This window comes from Daphnia pulicaria, chromosome 8, assembly GCF_021234035.1.
Source record: "Daphnia pulicaria isolate SC F1-1A chromosome 8, SC_F0-13Bv2, whole genome shotgun sequence".
NCBI lineage: Eukaryota > Metazoa > Arthropoda > Branchiopoda > Diplostraca > Daphniidae > Daphnia > Daphnia pulicaria.
The window spans coordinates 14379110-14399491 of NC_060920.1; the positions used below are offsets into that span (position 1 = coordinate 14379110).

General features: G+C 42.5%; 1 protein-coding gene across 7 annotated transcripts; it reads right to left on the reverse strand.

Annotated features, from left to right (window-relative positions):
- Positions 1–57: 57 nt before the first annotated feature.
- Positions 58–18083, reverse strand: LOC124312044 (voltage-dependent calcium channel subunit alpha-2/delta-3-like). Of its 7 annotated transcripts, XM_046776461.1 has the most exons (31): positions 17369–18083; positions 17204–17285; positions 12000–12107; positions 10357–10621; positions 9832–9963; positions 9503–9768; positions 9307–9417; positions 8973–9165; positions 8775–8911; positions 7807–8115; positions 7476–7595; positions 7095–7166; positions 6811–6864; positions 5540–5620; positions 5379–5453; positions 5190–5297; positions 5042–5113; positions 4821–4974; positions 4708–4753; positions 4485–4627; positions 4381–4407; positions 4221–4314; positions 3956–3988; positions 3283–3378; positions 2547–2665; positions 2337–2476; positions 2262–2268; positions 1939–2107; positions 1627–1862; positions 1131–1561; positions 58–1060 (listed from the first exon to the last, which is right to left on the reverse strand). In XM_046776461.1, exons 1-31 carry the CDS (start codon positions 17557–17559, stop codon positions 959–961), a joined length of 4173 nt encoding a protein of 1390 aa, XP_046632417.1. In that variant the 5' UTR covers positions 17560–18083; the 3' UTR covers positions 58–958. The 7 variants fall into 7 exon arrangements, with proteins under 7 accessions (XP_046632417.1, XP_046632420.1, XP_046632419.1 ...); XM_046776464.1 differs by lacking the exon at positions 7476–7595; XM_046776463.1 differs by lacking the exon at positions 6811–6864.
- Between the last annotated feature and the right edge of the window lie 2299 nt (positions 18084–20382).

Consider the following 20382-nt stretch of genomic DNA (forward strand, 5'->3'; position numbering starts at 1 on the left):
ACCTTCAAGTCCGACAAGTTACAAGGAAGTCAAATGAAATGAATGTAAGGCCACCAGTGATGTTATGTACGTTTATCTTATTTTTGAATGAATTCAAATGATAAGATTATTTTTATTAGAGAACATTTTTTAAATAATTGGACCGAAGATCTTACTAGAAATGTAGACCATTGGCATCCTCATAGGAAATGTAAAAAAAAAATGCTATCTAAAATCAAACAAGGGGAATTCAAACACACAGGGCAATTTGAAAATTTTCAGTTTCAGTCAAAGCATCAGTAGGGAATATGAGTTTTTTTTCATGAAAAAAAGCACTAACAAAAAGGATGACACGCATTACCCACGGCAGACGGAACGAGAAGAATCGTATTTGCAGTAACGGGCACATGAAAACGACTTTATGTCTCCTCTCCAAAACAAAAAGCATTCGATTACTGCTGGTTGAAATTAGAATATCAAACGTCAATGTGAGAGTTTTAAATCAATTTAACATTTCAGGACTGTAACAATTTGAAAATTAAGAAATAACAAGCTTGTCAGTCACAACCACAATTAGTCCAAAGAGCTCACGACAAACAATAACGCACCATTTACCAGCCAGATGAAGAAGCACGCTCCGTACCAGAACATTTTATAACAATTGATATGTATGAAGTAGGCTTAGTACGTTTTCTTGTCCAGCTGAATACTTTGTTGGGAAGTCGTCTTTTTTTTAAGCCCAATGTCGCTCACACTATGCACATTCATAACCCATGGTATCACCAACACGCACACTAAAGTCATCAATTTAGATCCATAAATAAATAAGAGCTGTTGATACATGTCGACCACCATACATCGGGAGACTAATTAACTAGCCAAATAATATAAAAATTTTGAGGACCCGAGAATTATGAATCACCCATTCACTCAGTAATCAAAATGATGCAACAAGACATGCGGGACCGGTGAAATTAAATTAAATCCATTTTAAAACTGAATAGATTAAGGTTGCTGCTGTAAGTAGAATGGGAGACGGCAGTAAATTGTTTCCTTTACCACACTGTTTGATTTCTTCCTCCTAAGGCGATAAGAAAATGCAGAAACAAGAGTATTAAGCTGCCAGTCATCTCTGCAATATTCTCACTTACCTCTGGATGATAACTGAGACAGACGGAGGGACGCTGACGGTACAAGCTTTCCTGAGGTCGTTCGCAGCGTAACGACTCGTTCATTTTGACTTCCTCCATTTCAATCTTTTGCTTCTGTATTTCACACCTGCAAGTTGTGTCAATGACTAGTAGTAGCAAATTCGAGTGGGGTATCTTGTGGGTGCTGTAGTGTCTTTCGCATTGGCGGGCGCCCAAATTGTTCGAGTTGCAGTTCTGTTTTCCTTTGACCGAGTCGGGCTTGTCGCCTTTAAATAGCTTTTCGGGTTGCAGCACATACAAGTCTGCCTGTTGGTCGCATGGTCTCGGTCGGGATTTATTGGCATATGCGTTTTCCATTGATACAGCTTCGTCGTGGACGATGATTGAAATATCTCCGTCGGCCATGAATTCTCCACCCGTTGGAACCGGTCCTGAAATGGTTGATTTTAAAATAGAATTGATTCTGTGAAGAAAGATCTCATTAATGCATGCTTACCGGGACTACCATCATTATCCTCGTAGTGGTAATCCGATTGCTCTTGTTCCATGCCCCAGGCCCAGTCCGGATTGATCAAATGAGCAATCTGAGTTTGGAGCATTATCCAAGAGGCGCGACCAACCATCCATTGAACGAACCACTTCATGTAACGTAATGGTGTTAGCAAGAAATTGGCAGCACTGCGGTGCCCCTGCATATCCTTGCAGACAGCTTGATAGTCATAGATGCGGACCCTGCAGAAATAAAGCAATCCCGATGAGGAAATCGAGCGAACAAGAAAGTGGCTTGGCTATTTAATATATTTTATACCTTTTAAAGACACCGTAATGGATCAATGAATCCATAACAAGCCAATCGATTTCACCAAAAAAGCGCCCTGTGTCTCTCTCCTCCTTTGAGATCACGATGTATCCGTGATTGTCCACTACGTAACACGACAAATCACCGGAACTGCAAGTTCGCCTGCATTGAACTCCTCCTATTTTGCATTGCACCGGTAGATAAACGTAACAAAACCATCAAACGAACCACTAAGTTTTAGCAGTAGTAATCCTTCGGCCTAGGATAACTTACCACGAAGGATTACTACTACTACTAAGTAGAATAGGATATATATATAAATGTATACTAACCGGTGCACTGTAATAATCCAAAAAATAATGTTTTAAAATGCTGTTTAAACTCTGTAGCTTGTCAATCAAAATTACCCCAGACGTGATGTTGAAGAAGGTTTCTCGGAAGGCGCTGTTCTTGTATTGAAGTCCTACGACAGCGGCGGGAGCTTTGTAGCCGCCCTTCTCGACGAAAATAGCATGAGAGGCAGTAACTACACTCTCATTGGTTACTCCTAATATGTGCACAGTGATAATGAATCTCAGACAAACGGTTGACTAATTACTCGTGGACTCTTCACATACCTGTACCCGTGCTGAACGGCACCGAGTAGACAAAGCTATCCGGTTCTACAGAGTATTGATCGACGGCCCTCTTGTACCAAGTCTGGTCGATGGCGTTGAGATTGGCCTCGCTAAAGTGCCTGCATCCAACAGGGAAAACAACAAAAATGATGAAGAAACCGCCGTACGGGTAAACAATAAGGTCTAGCGTAATGCAAGAGTTTGTAAAAGGCAGCAGTCATATCAATAATACTTTCAAGTAGACTATTAAGCTCGTCAGCCTATTGAGTTTTGCAAGGGATAAGCGGGTAAACAGAATCTACCATATCCTACTTGATGGCTGGCTGCTTAATGGCGAAAGCGTTTTTCCATGTTAGCCCATCTATACCAAGTTCAAACTTGCATCTACTTTACTCTGCTCCTCTTGAAGCGGACATATAGTACCTCGCCGGTTTTCGTCTTCGTATGATGAACGGTATATCTAAGCGAATCGTTTTACGTAAAATTCTACTTTGGAAACGTTTCTTGAACTGGAAAGGTTTCCGTGGAGCACGCTTCACTCTTCTCGTCTGCCGATCCCACTGGGCATGCCTCCGACGTACCACATGCAAACTTTAGGCCCGTAAACATGTCGCAGTTATATTATTAATGCCATTATCAATAACTAACTACAGTATTTTAATCAACCGAGTTCGTTCCCTTTAGGATGACAACTTTTAACGGACCGTCATGCCATTATGCGAAATTTAACACTTACTTGTCATCAATGGTGCTGATGTCCTGCCAACGCAAGAGGCCACTGCGAGTGGCGACAAAGGCGACCGATATACCAAACAGCTTAAACATGGCGTGCCTGTATAGAAAATGAAAGAAGAAATGCCAAAATATTACTTCCATGTGATCAATCACAAGTTTTCTCTTAGCGCCCCTACACTAGACGAGGTGGGATTATCTGGCAAAATACAGTTCAACGCCATATAACCAAACGTGTCATATTACACGCAAAACATTGCGAACAAATGCCACAATCACATAATAAAAGAGCAGCACAATAGAGAAGATCATTTGATTAATTCCAATCCTTGGAGCGGCATGATAAATCATGAATGATTAATTCCAATCCTTCTTTTAGGCAGCGATTGGGACAATGTTATAATGATTAAGAGCAGCAGAGAAGAGAAAATTAAAGATTATTTTAAAATTGTTTCGCTTCCAGTTAATATAGTTTCCTGTGAATAAAAAGCTATACATCATTAGTACTGAAAATCTGTGCGATACTAAATTCAAAGCGCAAGTAATTTAAAAGCAAACAGATATTAAAGTTCATTTTCAAAAAACGGGCCTAAGTGGGGAGCATCAAAAGAGCGACAGTGATGTGCCAAATTACGGCAACGTGAAGTCAAGGTTACTTTACGTTCGTGATACGTTACCTGGCTAGTAGTGCCATAAGCATGCCTAAACCTCTGTGTGATTAAGTGCCGGTGACACAAAAAGAGAAAAATTGGAAGGAAAAATAGATTTTGAAATGCAAAAAAATGATGCAATGGATTAGTGGTGCTCATGGAAACATCGTGATGACATCAAATTAAAGCTAAGAATGTTGTCGTGTTTGATTTCGTGCATGTTGTGTGATCGTCAGTGAACATGAATCTAATATTATTCGTTTGAAAAGGACATATAAAAAGAAACACTTACGGATCTTGTCGGTCAATGCTAAGAGAAATGTTTTTGTCGAACACTTCGGTGGCTTGGGCGTCAAAAATCAGTGATTGCATCAAATGTTTGTCGCCTAGGAAAGAAAAAGAAAGAATTAAAATAAATTCGATTTCGTTATTTATTAGACAAAAAGACTTACAGTAGTAGTTGTCTTCTTGTTTGTGAGCTTAGGGAGTCCAGAAGAAAAAGTTTAAAAAACGTTATGGCCAAATAAGTTTCTGAAAGGATTTTCATATTTCTTACAGCGGACAGTGTCGTGGGAAGGCCGCGGGTGCTTCGAGTTCCAACGCCATCGCTCCCGCTGCGTCCGTCCGACAAAGTGCAGCACTTGAGCCTCGGGCGTATCGAACGATTTCAGATGGTCGTAGTTGTAGCGGCAGTAGATCCTGTTTGCCAAGAGAGCAATCAATATAAGCTTACTGATGGCCGTTTCAAATCTTCAAAGTTTCGCGGGGCTTTTCATTACCAGTCGGGGTGAATTTTCCAATTCTTGCCGGAGAAGAAGGACGAAACTGTTCCAAATAGGACGCAAAGAGTCGGTAACAATAACCTACGATCTAAAAATAATATTGACCATACCGTTGATGTTGTGATCAGCCGACAGACGCTTGACTTCGGTTTCAGCCGCAATGCGAAAATCGCCGTATCCATCAGGCAGCGCCAAACCGAGGCTATAAGGGGTACCCTTCAGCCCGCGGTAATAATAGCGCTGCCGACGAACGCTGACTCTCTTCTACAATTGAATAACATTTGGCTTTAAACCGCTGGAATTTTTGTTGAAATCAAATTTCCAAACTTACCATGCCATCGTGGTGAATCCTCACTTTGAACGTCATCTCACCCTCGCGCCGCTCGATCATGTCGCGGCGCATCTGAATTATTCATTTCAATTCAAATGAAATGAGTTACGCCACATTTCAGCAATGATTCAATTCAATCACAACTTACGGTCATGAGATTCGTGTCGTTTTCACGCGGACCGCCGTCTGAATCGACCAACTCAATTTCGGACAAATCGACCGTGTTGTAGTTGGGTTTCAGGAGTCCGTCCGCGTCCTATTTCAAATCGATCCATCCGTCGTCAAATAAGAGAGATTAGTCTAATTTAATTTGATGATTGGATAACCACTTTCGTACCAGGGGTCGATGATCGGGATGGTAGAGTACGTAGCCGTTGTTGTTGACGATGAACGAGTACCCGTTAACACCCAACTGGTTTTTTAAGTATTTTTTTAAAGGAGGATCCGACAAAATCCATTAGGAAGGAAATGATGATTATAACACACGACTGAACATACCTTGTAGGCGGGCGTTCGTTTCTTCAGTTCCGTGACGGGTATGTCGGTACCGGCCACTCCAAGAAGATTGGCGGTCCTTACCTGATCATGGCGCCACGAAGATTGAATTACGAATTTGTTTGATCTCGTTAAAATCAGAGAGAGAGAGAGAGAGAGAGGGAAACTCCACCTCTAGCCACACTCCTACACAGCACAGTTCATTGCGAGATAGGGAGCGACTAAGAAATTCTACGTTCTACCGCTAGAACAGCGTCGTGCAATGTTATACAGTATGTACTATATGGGGGGTAGAAATGGATCTGATGAACGTTTTGGCTCAACGCCTCAACTAATTATACAAGACGGTAAATGGAGACTAGAGCATACCAGTAGCAGCAGCATTTACTTGTAAATGTTTGCACGAAGACAAAATTCTTCGGCAGCACAATCAAATGGACGCTATAGACTGATGTGTGTGTGTGGCATCATCACTAGATACTTTTAGTCTACGCTAGAGATCAAGGATAATATGGATAATGAATCAATCAAACGACATTCACACCCTGTACTGGATGTGTTGTCCTTGACCTCGCCACTCGTTATATAATTTTAAAAACGTCTACTGGAATCTATGGTTGTAGGCTACTGCACCACGTTTTGATACACAAACTCAAAGACTACACAAGTTTCCAAGTGAAAACGGCTAGGCTACATATGTGTAAATATAATGGCAAAACGGATAATATTTCGGTTATACGTTTCCAACCATAGGGTAGCAATAGCCTACACGAGTATACAGCCAAATTGATCTAAGCCTGTCATTGCCCGTTCAAATGGCCGCTTCAACTATGTCTAGATAAAAGATGATATGCGAGTCTGTCGAAAAAATTCACGTAGGAGTAGGAGCAGCAGCAGCGGCGGTTGCAGCAGCACTACGCAGAGTATCAGTTAGGATCAAACCAAAATCCCATCATGCAAATGTTGCGGCATTGTTTCCATATGAAATTGTCTATACGTCAAAGAGTTGGCCTCTTCCATAAACGCTTGATTACATTGACAGCTTTCAAGGATTTGAAATGAGAATTTTTGTTGCAAATAAAACAAAAGAAAAATCGCAAATGTCTGAGCGTTATGGAAGATTCCAAGCCTTGACAGCGGAATCAAACAAGGTCAAAAAGAGCTACGAAAAAGTGTCTAAGATATGTAGTATATATATATAACTGTGGACTATCTATTGACAAGCTCTACGGCGGCTGCAATTATATCTGCTTTGATTCGTTTCGTTTCTTTACCGTTCGCGTTTTCTCTTCCCAGATGTCGTTGATGAGTATTTTTTCAATGATATTCTATTGTACAGAAGAAATTCTTTGTTTTATGTATCCCCAGCATCGGTTACACTGGTGTTTTTAAATAGTGTCAATTGACTTTATAAATATCAAATGTCAATCAGCATGTTAAGTTCAAAAAGACTATCAAGAGGTTTTCTTTTTTTTTAAAATGAAACGGTTTGAAAAATTCAGACAAAGAAAAAAGACAAAACAGAGACGAAAAATTTTTAAAAGTATGATTATCTTACCGATTCATTCTTGCGGTCGTAAACTGGAGTAGCCACCGAAACCGCCATCAAGAATTTCGGTTTAGTCCGAGTCTGCATAGTTTCAAATGTCGGAATTAAAATTTTGTTTAAGGTAAATTACAACAATTTTGGCCCCAACTTGCAACCAAACACTTATAAACATAAAAAACATCAAATAATAGATCGAACATTTAAGTGTCGTGTCCGAAACATGAGCTTCTAAAAACGAAATAAAGCGGAAAAAACGTGACGATCAAAATGAAACGGCTAAAAGTGGAAAATCAAAAGAATATATGAGCACGAAAGGCGTAGTGACGTACATAATTTTACTGAACATATCATGTGCGTATCGGCATAAAAATAAGAAAAAAACACAAGGACCTCATATTCGATTCGTTTGAGCCAAGCTCTGAGAGTCTCAGGCTTGGTAAGCGCCTCAGCTCGCGGTCCATCAGGATTTTGAGTAGGAGGTAACACTGGACGGGGAGTGGTGCTGGTTATCTGGACAACATGCGTTGGACGGACCACCAAATCACGTCACAGACGTACAGACACATGCAAATTGCACAGGGGCATTCCCCCACATCCAGCATGCACAAAACCGAAAAAATCACGTTAAAACGGTTGGAAACTGAAAAGATAAACTTGAAAAAAGTTGCATTATTAAGTCGTCAAAAACTACGAAATTAGTATTCAAATCAAAGAGACTGACGCCTTGACGGTTATTCTGCTGGTTGCCGGCAGGAATAGCTGCTTCTTCACGCTCCTGTTTGATCCGATGAGCATTGAGCCGCTCCTCATTGACGAGGTTGCCATAGGTCAAATATTGTTCAACTGTCATGCTGATGGTGGGTCTGCCACTGGCATCCCGACTACTGTTGGTCGTCACGTTTGAAGTGTCGTCGCTTTGGGCGTTGTTCCGATCGCTGATCAACCGCAAGAGTGCACGGTAGTTGAGCGAACGATCCCGCTGCTTCCGACGTTCTCTTATCTCCCACAGCCAGTCACTCAATTTGGGCTCCTGGTATGGGTCATGCAAAGGGGATATTTCATTCACTCAAAAAAGGTAATTGCACATGTCAAGCACATCTTGTTAAAAAAAAAATCTAAAAATCACATGGCTGTTGGGAGTTAAATCTAAATCAAGGCTTATTGTAAGTTTAATCACTCTCACTAGTAATGTTGGGGTTATTATTTGTTTGTCAATAGTTTGACATCTAAAGGGAGTTAGATTGAGCACGTTGATGTATCTTAGGCTAACTATTATGCAACAGCAAATATTCGCGAAGCTTTCACGAGGAAATAATGGAAGGGACCTTCGTTTCTAGAATCGTATTTTCCACCAATACCTTTGATGGCAATGAATCCTCTGCTGGGTCACAATGGAAACTTGACAAAAGGTAAACAATGGGAGAAATTGGAATGGAAATGTCCATGGTCAAAGGTCATAGGAACTACATGAGGATATACAGAGACAAATAATTGAAACGGTCACAGAGTCCACCAACAGAGAATGTATATACATTCACCATTATTGGGCACCCCACTCTACGAATTGTACCAACATTTCCTTATTGGCTGGAGAAATGGCTAGACATTAGCTGTTTCAGTGAAATTAGTTAACGATGACTAAAGAAATAGTCAAAATAATTCCATTCCAATGAAAAATTGAAGGCTTACCGCTATGTCGATGTAAGCTGAAGTCCAGATGACGGGATGATCTTTTTGGTACATAACCATGGGACGAGAGAGGACTGGAATATATTTGAGCACTTGCTCACGAACTTCAGCCAGGGATGTGACTCGAGCAAAATAGCCTTTAACACATCGAATTATACATTTATCTTAAGTATAATGTGACACAGATCTTCAACAAACCTTTGTTTTCACATGCCATATTAATGGTGGCAGAAGTGTCGATGATCTCCCGACCGATGACGTAGGAGAAGATTCGTACTGGCCTGTGTGGCAAATTGTATTTTTCCAAGTGTTCCTTGTAATTTTCGGGAGCCCCATCTGTCACCAACATGATCGCCTGGTTGCACTGACACCCTTGCATGGTTCGGTTGAACTGCATTTTCAAGACAAATCATAAAATGAACTCCAACTAAATTGTTTGATATGCCAGCACGTGGGCCCAGCAATTTTCCCTCGACAAAAGATTTCACAAATGCAGAAGACTGGAGTTTAGTAAAATTAGCAGTTGGCAAACCTTTTGCAGAATTTCAAAGGCCGTCGTGAAAGCCGACGTGAAGTTGGCAATGTCGCTCGTCTCCGTTTCAATCATGCCATTGCGCAATTCCCTCAAATTCTCCAAATTGGCCTTAGTATAGAAATAATGACGAAGTTATGTCACAATTGAATAGGCTCCTTTTGTTTAGGCGAATAATGTAATTGTTCCCTTGTACCTGGACAACTTTGTCTTTGAAGCACGGGACGACTGGGACGGGAACTTCGCTGAACTTGTAAATGTTGATAAAGTCATTCTCCGAAAGGGTGTCGAGTAACGTGAGAACGACGTGTTTAGCAATCTCTTTACGGACTCCAGTCATGGAGCCAGAAGTGTCCACTAAGATGATCATATCCTTGGGACTGGCAGCCGCTTGGAGATACCAGGGTCTTAGACGACAGTCGAACAAGTCGGGTTCCCATTCGCCCTGGCCCCACTTGGTGGCTGTCAAAACCCATTCAATCAATTGCCATTTACTTACTTTAAAAATAAACCCTAGTCACGTACCTGGATACTGTCGCATAAATCCTGTTGAACTGCCAAAGTACTGCCAAGTTAGTGACGGATCCGACTCGTAATTGGTCATAAAGATGCGATCAAGTTGCTCCGACCACTGGATGCCATTCAGCACGTCCGGAGCTGTAAAAATACGGTCGCATTAAACTAAGAGTATAGCCATGCCATGAATTCACAAAGATTGATCGATCGGTTTAATGTGGAGAGAGTACCAATACACATATAGACACACACATACGGGATAGCCTTTTTTATTCGGTTGCCTCCAATATCTTTGCTCGTGTGACGCAATAGTATGTATATCGGCTCTTATAAGAGGAAGCACTCGCCAGAGCCGATCCGATTGTACATTACGCTAGCTTAGGCTGATCACGGTCGGATAGCTGCAACAAAATTCTCTCAACTTATTTTTCTGATTCCTGTATACAGGCTTATAAACAACTGGCGTTGACTAAATTTCAAAACGGGCCATATTTTTACGGGGGGAAAATATAAAGTAGTTAAATCAAAATTTACCTCCGTCGTAAACGTTGGTGGGAACGTGAACGGCGCTGACGCTGGTGTTGATGCCCACGTTGCCAAAGTGCAGACTGTTTGACATGATGAGCGCTTTGTGGTTCTCGAGCAGCTCACCGGCCAGCGGCCCGGCTTTATGGTACTGGTTGAGACGTTTGGCGTTGTAGTAATCGATATTCTCGTTGCGCTGCTTCATCTCGTACAAATCTTGCCGTGTTAATCGCGAATGTGAGACGGACAGATGTTCAGCTGCGTCCATAATCCGCTGTCAAGTTCAAAAAGATAAAACAAAAAAAAAGGGTGAGAAACAAATCAATAATCCGGACGCTTGATTTCATCGGTAGATTCAACCCTCCCCGAGGGGGGTCCGGCGCCCTTTATAAGCGCTTATTCTTCCAATAAAAAGTCTTGTTTGTTTCACACAAACCTGATTTGCTTCGACAAGTTGTTTCTGTACCATTCGAACATGACTGGACTCGGTGTCGAATTTTGAGATTCGTCCAGCCATCAGTCCCAGGCCAGAAACAACCTTGAGGGTTATGTTATATTCACATAAAGATAAGAGGGCCAGCAAACTCAGACGTGGCCAATAAGGGCCAGCCGAGGCAAGCCAATAAGGCAAGAGATAAATAGATGAAGAGAATCTCAAAGAAGGCAGCAGCACAAGTATAGAGAGAGCCCAGTCCATTTCCTAGCCGCTGCATGCGCAGTCCCGTCCGACATAAATGAGAGTTTAATCCGATTGGCCAGCCCCACGGATATATACACACACACAACTACACTACTAGACCAGTGAGAGAGTATAGCCCATTTATTATATAAGCCACGGGTATGTACAGCTGCCGGTAAATGTGTGCAGTATAGCCCAAACATATAGAGAGTGAGTACTACTATCCAGCAAAAGGCACACGGCCAAAAACCCCCCCAATGGGAGACGTTCTGTCTCCAAGGCGATCTCCTTTCCTGCTGCCCACACACACACACGGACGTTGCGTGACTCTGCAACCGCCCCCCCCCCCCCCCATCTCATATGGCTGCTGTTATTCTACACGTCTTGTACTTTCCTTGTTATTTCTTATTTTTTATTTGGATCCCACTTTCCTCAGCTGCCAATTCTTATAGCTCTGGGTAAAGTATTACACATTGACTTGTGCATATTTGCCCATAAACAAGGAGAGTTATTAAAGTCGCGAGCTAGACGTCTGCAATAAAATCTCATTTGCTTCTATTTATAAGAGGATTAAATTCGGCTGGAATACAATTAGAAACCCCCTTCCGAGAAACGTGAGAGCTCTACATCTCGTACGTCATCTGGCTGAAAGATGGTTTCCGTTTGGTGTCCCGCCCTACTACACTACACTACACCAAGAAACGGATCGATGCCGCTGCGCCAAAGCTTCACCATTTGCTCTCCTCTATACATCTTGGCCATGTTAAACAGAGGCCTCAATTTTTCTTTGTATATAAAGAAAAGGGCTGTGAGTACTTGGTTATTCATGAAACGACGTGCCTCTCACCTCATTCAATAAAACGACTTTTCACGAGGCGTCAAAAAAGATTACCCCAATCAAGTATTGACAAACGGCCTTGTCTAGAATTTCTGATGGGAGAAAAACTCTGATTGTTTTGTCACTTGTTTTTACCTTGATAGCTTCGATCTTGTCGCCCATCATGTTCTCCATCTCCTCGGCCATCTCTTTGACCATGGCGAATCCGTCCACCTGTTCGATTTTGGCTTCACTCTGGTAGCGCTGCAAAGGAAAGAAAACAAAAAATCAAATTAAGTTACATCCAATTTTTAAGCATTTTTAGAGCTAATGGAGAAAATAAATGTGTAGGGCGAATGGGCCGGGGGGAACTTCTGGGAAAGAATCCCGACCTACAATGCGACTGTATACTTTAATCCCATTTGCAGCAGCAGATGTGATCAAGTCAAAATTTGATGGACAAGGACAATGCCATCCGGCCTGATGTTGCCACCGACCTTTTGCCTTGATTGCTTCGATCAACTTGGGGCTATTACTCTTGGAAAAAAGAAAGAAAGAAGGGCGGGAGCTCTAACATATTGTAAGGTTATCGATCCTACAGTACCAAGGATTCATCCGCGCAAAAGGGCCGCAGCTAGAGAGCACTGTCGAAACCAAATTCGAGCTCGGCAGACGAAAAATAAAACATTTCACTGGCTGATTTTTGTGTAAACACAGTTGAATACACTCACGATATTGCTAGGTAGCAACAACTATTTGTCATTAGTTTATTCTTGTGTGTGAGTGTGCTTTAATGTCGCTTAGTCAAGCGGTGAAAAAGGGAGAGCGAGAGCGATTGAGCTGTTCCAACAATCGTCAAAATGTATAGACGTGGAACTAACATTTGATTGGCATTAATCGAAACTAACGTCACTGCGCTATTGTTTGGTTGCCGAGTCCGTTTCCTGTCCCCCCGAATAATGGGCGATCGAAATCATGTTAACAATAGGTTAACGTTAGACTATTTGATGTCTTCCAATCAGTTGAGGGAATACAATCGATCACGAAGCCCTTGGCAGATAAGATTCCAACTTGAAAAAAAAGAGTTTCCGTTCGCTCTTTTGCCTATTGTATGAAGAGCCCAGCAAACTGGAAGGATCTGTTCCCCGCCATTATCCGGACTCCCTATTCTTCTCTATACAGCTAAAACTAACCCTAATAACTACTACTACACAGCACAGCAGAGTTTCTTTGGCTCCCGGGCAAGTCTAGATAATACGTCTAGACTTTTAGATTGTACCGTCTTGGTTGTATATACAAGCTCCAGCGTGTACTACCTAAAGTTCTGAACAAAATTTCAAACTTTGAGAGACGGTTAAGTGGCATATTCACTCTGAAAATGGCGCACATGTCACAGCCGAGTGAACCTGAAATGTCGCCGTCTATTCAAATCTAGACGTGTGTAATTCGATGAATATCTGCTGTTTACAGCCCAAACTTGGCTAGACAAAGAAATCAATACGTGAGCAAATCTCGGTGAATAAATTGTGGGGGGGACTTTGGCAATTGGCAGGATCTCTTTTCTTGGAAATGATTGCGTATTGACATAACGCGTCAACAGAGAGCGCTGCAGGGGTGGGGGGTTATTGGAAAATGCCAGAATAAATATTTCTCCTTTCGACTCTATTCAATATTTGCCAGTTCAAATAATAAAGCTGTTGATAATCGCTTTCTCCCCGGCATCAGCATAAGGTCAATACTCTTTCTTTTGGGATAATCATCTGATAGAAGAAAGAAAATAGTACAATTCGCTTTTCTTCCTTTTTATCTGTGACTCGTCTATATCCTCTTGGCATTGATGACGTCTTATTCCCAGCCATTGCGCGCGCTCCGCATAACTATAGAGTATCCCAGCAGCATAAGTATATACATGTCGCCTACACATATATACAAATGCATATAGATAGGCCCATATATATATACCTTTAGACTTGTTTATCCTTTCCCATTTCTTGACGGCCCAAGCTGGGCAAATCCGTTCCCATCAACTTCAACCCAGCGCCCGCTGCTCTCACAGTCTCTCCTTTTTCTTTTCTTCTTCTTTTCCCCTACAGACTGACACGCCAAATCCCACAGCCACCCCCAACTTGCAATTGATTTTCCACTGTTGGTTTCTTTTTCTCTTATCAAAAAAACAAAATGGCGTGAAACCCGTTAGGAAAGGGGGCTGCTGCTGCTGCTGTTTGTTTGTCTCAACTGCCGTTCTCCGCCAGCGCCGGAGAAAATGAAGAAGAGCGCGGCGTCTTTGGACACACGTATCGATCAAGCTGCGGGAAAGGAAAAAGGAAAACAGAAAAAAGAAAAGAAAAGTATCTATCCCAGCTACTATATAGGATAAAAGAATGGTCGGAAAAGTATATAAGAAGATCCCGCCAGCTTCGCTCTCAATTCTCACTCCTCCTCCTCCTTCTCCCCCCCCCCCGTCCGTCCGTCTCTCTTTACATACTGCTGCTGTCACGCCGGGTCTCTCCCGCCGACACACTCTCTACGCAATCGGGACTGTTTGCTTCCGAGAGAGATACATATATATAGGCCAGCTGGCCATCCATCCAGGATCGTCTCAGTTAAGCTGGTTGTGTGAGCATCGAGAATGCCGTCCTGCAACAATACGTAGAGTCTAGCTAAGCTCTCTGCCAGCAATGCATCCGCATTCCTTTTATTTTTCTATCCAGCGGGCGGAGGGTTATTCTTTGCCGAGTTTTTGTCTGATCGATTCAAATGCCAACCCGCCCAGGTTTGGTCGACCGAAACAAACAAATAGTATATCTACCGCTCGGCAATTTTGATGAAATACTCTCAAGGCAAATAAAATACGGAACTGTTGATTATAAAAGACTCTCTTGAATTCAGACTTATATCGCAACAATGGCCGCCCCTTTTATAAATCGCGCACTCGAGTATTAAAAAGGCTATTGTTGCCCACGTAAAAATTCATAGATGGGGCGGTGACGTAAATAACAATGAGAAATGAAGGGGTGGAAACAAAAAAAGCCCTGACGTCATTTAACCTCCCCCTTCCAACAATATCCAACACTTGCTTCTCTTCCGGTAATAGTACATGATTCCTTACGTGTCGGGGCACTACTGGTATAACGTACAGACATGGTGACAAAATGATGTAATATCTCCTAGACGGCGCCGGACCCCCCCCCCCCTCCCCCCTATAAAAATCTGTCACGTCTATAGTAGTATGGACGTACACGTATAGAAGGGAGATTGCATTTCTCTCTCCATCTTACTCTTTGTCTCTTTTCTGTCTCTTGAGCCAAAATCAGATTTATAGCCGAGTCTATAGTACAAGTCTGGAACGGCCGCTGTATTCGTTGATACTGCGGTAGATTTGCCCGCAACGTCTATCCCGTGTTATACACACATATCCTACTATATATATTTATAGATGTGTAGGTTGTGTTTCTAAGTATTACAGGAGCTGCTGGATATATCAAGATGAGGGGTGGTGGGAGGACGTGGCGACAAACGTTGTTGTTATCCCCGCCAGAGACCACCGCAGATAGATTCACGGTGATCAATGATAGGCAATCGATTATGTACCAGGCATGAATAGCCACGACTATATACGTGGGGTGATGGTATTTTTGGGGGTTTTTTTCTCGGATGCACTTGCCCAACATTTCCGCCGTGGGCTACTTAATGGAGAGAGAGAGCCCAGCTATAGGAATAATACAACAATTCCTTGGTTGTTCATCCATCAATCCCGTGAGCCATTACGTCAATAACACGTAGAAAACAGGTGCTGTGTAGAGTATTGATTATCCCAATCGTTAGATTGAAGACGACGCAATTCGGGTACATCCGCTCGTGAATTCCCGACACTCGAGACGCTATCCCCCCATCCCATTCGTGATTTCTGGGAATCAAACCAACAATTTGGGGGAAAACTTGTTTTTGTTTTGATTGTGACGCCACTTTGAAAGTTTGAATTACGCGCCCTTTTTTTTATAAAACCCCACGCCAAACTCGGATAGCGTGAGTCAACTCGTACACAGTGTCTTTTATGTCTAGACCTAAACTTTATAGTGTCAATTTTCTTCTAATAACTCCTCCCCAAAAAAATAGAAGAATACTTAATTCTTTAGCTTGCAAATAAAGTTTACTACTCTCCATAATAAAAAAAAGAAGCGAATCAAATAAGGCGGAAGAAAAGGCTCGCCAAACTAACACACTCGAAATGACCGGTCGATATATACAAGTATGGACAGTTTTTCTACACCATCTGTTCTATAGTTCCCCCCTGTACCTTATATCCTATGCAACCGTATACATGTTTTTCCCCTCTATCCTGATATCTACTTTTTTTCTCGTTTACATCTCGATTGTACAAGAGGATACGCGACGCCGAGATGTGTCAGCTCCAGATCTTCTCTCCTCCAACCGAAAAAAGCCGCTCCTTCAGACTCCGGCGTTTTTCCACACGGGCGGACTCCACCCCTGGATTCTATCTAGCTCTCCTCCAGTGTTATGGCGATGGCTATCGCCCACTAGTCCTTATAGATATTTCCCTTCTAGACGACGGTGTGTGTGGGGTTTTATATATACAAGTTCCTTATTCAGCGGAATAAGGAAGAAATGGGGAACAGTCGCCTCTTCGAGATGTTTCCGTTCACATTTTCTTCGCACTTGGCTCTTTCGCCTTTTACACACATTTCACCCCCTCCCCCAAACTATCTGATGGAAAAAAGGCAGACAAAATAATAACCAGAGCATCCAACTCATTCCTTGACTTCACATTCCACTTCCTAGGAATAGTGTGACAAGCTATTCCGTGGCAAGTTCATCAATAGGACCATCAGTTTTTTGAAGAAAACGAAAAAAGGTGTAGACTATACACATAAAGTTGCTAATAAAAAACGAAACAAAGTAATCAAGGACTTTCTTCTTCTTTCTATACTGCCAAATCTAGATTATACTGTCCCCCCCCCCTCCTTCTAGTAACTGCGGATGGCGTCAATGATTTGCCGACCTTCATCGCCAGGCGAATCTATAAAGCACATCTGCAACTACGGTTAAATATATCTAAAGGAGTGACGTCAGCGTTTGTTGATCGAATCGGCGCGGATCTATATCGGAGAAATCGGCACAGAATAACCGAACTGTTGAAACTTGCTTATACACAGTTCAGTAGCTATTAATAGGACCAAGGTTCCGGTCGAAACCATTTACCAACCAATTACACGAGAGACTAATAATCAATCATTTCGAATCGAATGACGATCGTGTTTTACGGATGGGCGTTTTTAAATCCCGGAGATCAAAAAATGTCTATTCTATCATTTGTTCGATTGGTAAAATAGTAGACGTACCTCTCTGATTTCCCGTATCCTGGTGACTTGCTTGCCAATCTCCCACATTTGTGCGCCGAAGCGGATGGCCCAGTTCGATATCCTGTCAGATAATTGCGGTCATCAATCGGAAATCAATTTTATTTTTCAAATGCAATTTCTAATGATACTCTAAGGGCAACTTACTCGACATGAGGTAAATCCGTTTCGGCAGCTTCGACCGACGACGACATTATCACAGCCACAGAAAAGAACAAGCAGATCAATGCAGACGACGTCATTGTCGTTGACGCAGATTTCCCTGGCCGAGCCTCGCTGCTCTGAGCCCTGGTAAATAATGCAGTGCAACGTAATCCCGAACAAGGTGTTCCACTCATCAGTTTGATTTCTTTTTCTTTCGCCCCCCAACAACACTGGTTGTCGTATTTTTAGACCGGAGGCAGCAGTAGCACGACGATAGGCAACTGAGCAGACGACTGTGTCGGTGTGTAGGGGTATTTGCACTGCACGAAGATCTCACATTTCCCCCAACCCGTTTCACGCGCCGTATTCGTGTGACTAGAGATCCTTTTACACACTCACACACGTATAGACACACTGAAAGCTATAGGAAGAAGAGCTGCTGCACCACCACTGATGGTGTGCTGTGTCGGTGTGCTAAGTTACACAACTTTATATATCCTTTCCGCCACACACACACACACACACACAACTTTGGCCGAATAAATGTAATTTTTGAATGTCCACCACTGGTGTACGTCTAAAAGTATAGTGAGACCACAGCAAACACTGTTACAAACAGAAGATTGGCCACTTGAGATGATGAAGTCGGTCACGTTTTCCCAACAACAATAGGCTCGGACCACTGTCTGATGCTAATAGAGTCTCACTGCCACTTCTGGCGGCGAACGTCGGCAGCCTTGTGATGGGGACTGCACTCTACCGTCAAGACTAAGCCCTGCGGTCACTCGACAACATTTCCATCTGTACCCCATATACAACTCGAGTCAAAATTGAATTCATTTCGCAGTTTTTTACCGAGAAATTTTCTATTTTAAATGTCTTTAAACAATAATTTTAATTATTTATTCAAATTTCATCTTCTTTTTCTGAACTTGCTGTTTAGCCGAGTTTGGAGGAGAGATTTGGGTTCAAATCGATTGGCGGTGAACGGGTCTAGGCTTGACGGCGTAGTATAGTCGCCGTCTCGGGCTGTATCGACCGCACGTTCAGTCCCACATGCGCACAAACGACCGGTCCTGGAAGAGGAGCTTTCCGCACTTATTTGATATTCTTTCTTTCTTTTTTGGCCCCACTTGATCTTAAAAAAAGAAGAAAAAATAATAATCATCATTATTTTGGCGTCTGTATTTTATGATTTCCTTTTTGGCTATAGTGTCAAAAGAGACTCTGCTTCTCATTTTAAGGTGGTAGAGATATATACTCCTGCCCGGGATCGGTTTAATCGGGCGTATATAGGAAATGAAATCTACAAAATCAAACAGATACTACTACACAACATTCTTCCAGCGATGATGAAAAATATCTACGACCGGCAACAGCAGCTTGGATGGACCCAAAAAGAAAAGAAAATTCTAAAATAAAAAAAGCCAAAGGATGTGGATAGAAAAAAAATGGCTAAAAAATTGTGAACGAAAATGAAATGCGTCAAAAAGGCCCACAAACAGGGTTGATGGATGAGCTGCGCGCTTGTATAGTCTTGATCAGAAGAGATGCTTATTATTATTAATTTGAGCGGGGATAGATACTATCACGGTCGAGTTGTGGGCGTGGAAAGCGAATTAATTGCGCGAATCGCTAATAATAAGGCGATGCGATGCCGGCTGGTGTGGAGATACGCAATTGTGCTTGAAGTTTTGATCCCGAGTAATATAGTAGTAGTAGGTGTCAGTAATATGTCATCTTCTCATCAAGGTGGCGACTGGCCAGACCTCCAAAAGTCATCCGACCCGTCGTATATTACGGGGACCCGAAACAGAAAAGCGGGACGGGTCTCTCTGTCGCTGTCACGCTTGTCTGCCATTAACAGTGCTGCTGCTGCTGCTGCCTACCCCGTTCGCACACACAATATATTGCGTATTAGAGAGAGACAGATACACACACAAGTGCTTGTGCAGTATGTGATGTGCCATACGCATTTAAAGTTGTCGTACTACGTCGTAAAAATAGACAGTGGGCCGTATATAGAAGAAGTTGGCGAGTGCTGCGATGCGATGCGATACTCTTACTAGCGTCTCGGCCATATAAGGATAAAGTAAGCCATAGGCCTAGCTCTTCTCTCTCTCTGTCTGTGTGTGTATATATATATGTACGGAGAATAATACACCAACTTCTAGACTAGTATAGAAAGGTTCAAAGGGAGAAAGAAAACTCTCTAGCTAGAATAAATAAATCGATGTGCTGGATATGCGCTGTTTCGGTTTTACCCAGCACACTAGGCCTACTACTATACATACATAGACGGCCTAGTGTATATATCTTTTTGATGCTGGCGCTTTAACAGCGTCGTTGCTATATGGGCTCCTGTGTGCTGTGTGCATCTTTAACAACATGTTAGGATACGTTTGTTATGGGACGACTGTACCGCAGAGCGCAGGGCCAATTTTTTTATGAAGGGGAAAAAAAGGAGGTCGATCCAATTCTTGATGCCGACTAACCCAGTTACTATTCTTTAGGTTGTTGTTGTTGTTGTTGTCAAAAGAAAAAAAAATGTCTTATTTCCTCCCCCCACCCCTCGACCCCAAATGTATGTAACCCCTTGGTATATCTAATCTATACAGAATAAAGGCCGGAGCAGCACAAATCCGTCATCATGACAACGCGGATCCCGCACGCCGCTTCTTGTGGATACTATTCACGTGTCTGAGGACGACGCTGAAATATTGCTAGCGGGACGTCATAACTTATTTGTCTAATATTTCACTTCTGGTATTTTCAAATGAAAAGAAAAGAAAGAAAAAGTTGCTGCTGCTGCTTGCTGGGGTGGCCCTTGCATCAACACCATCAGTGAACAGTGCTGAACGGGGGAAAATGCACACACGCACAGTGCGTGTTTTGTGATGTACGGCTTGTGCCAATCGTCTAATCCCACCCGGATATATCTTCAACTGGAAATTATTACTCAACAGCAGGGGGCGGCGACCTAGTATAGCTCTTGCGACTTTTATGGATTTTCTCAT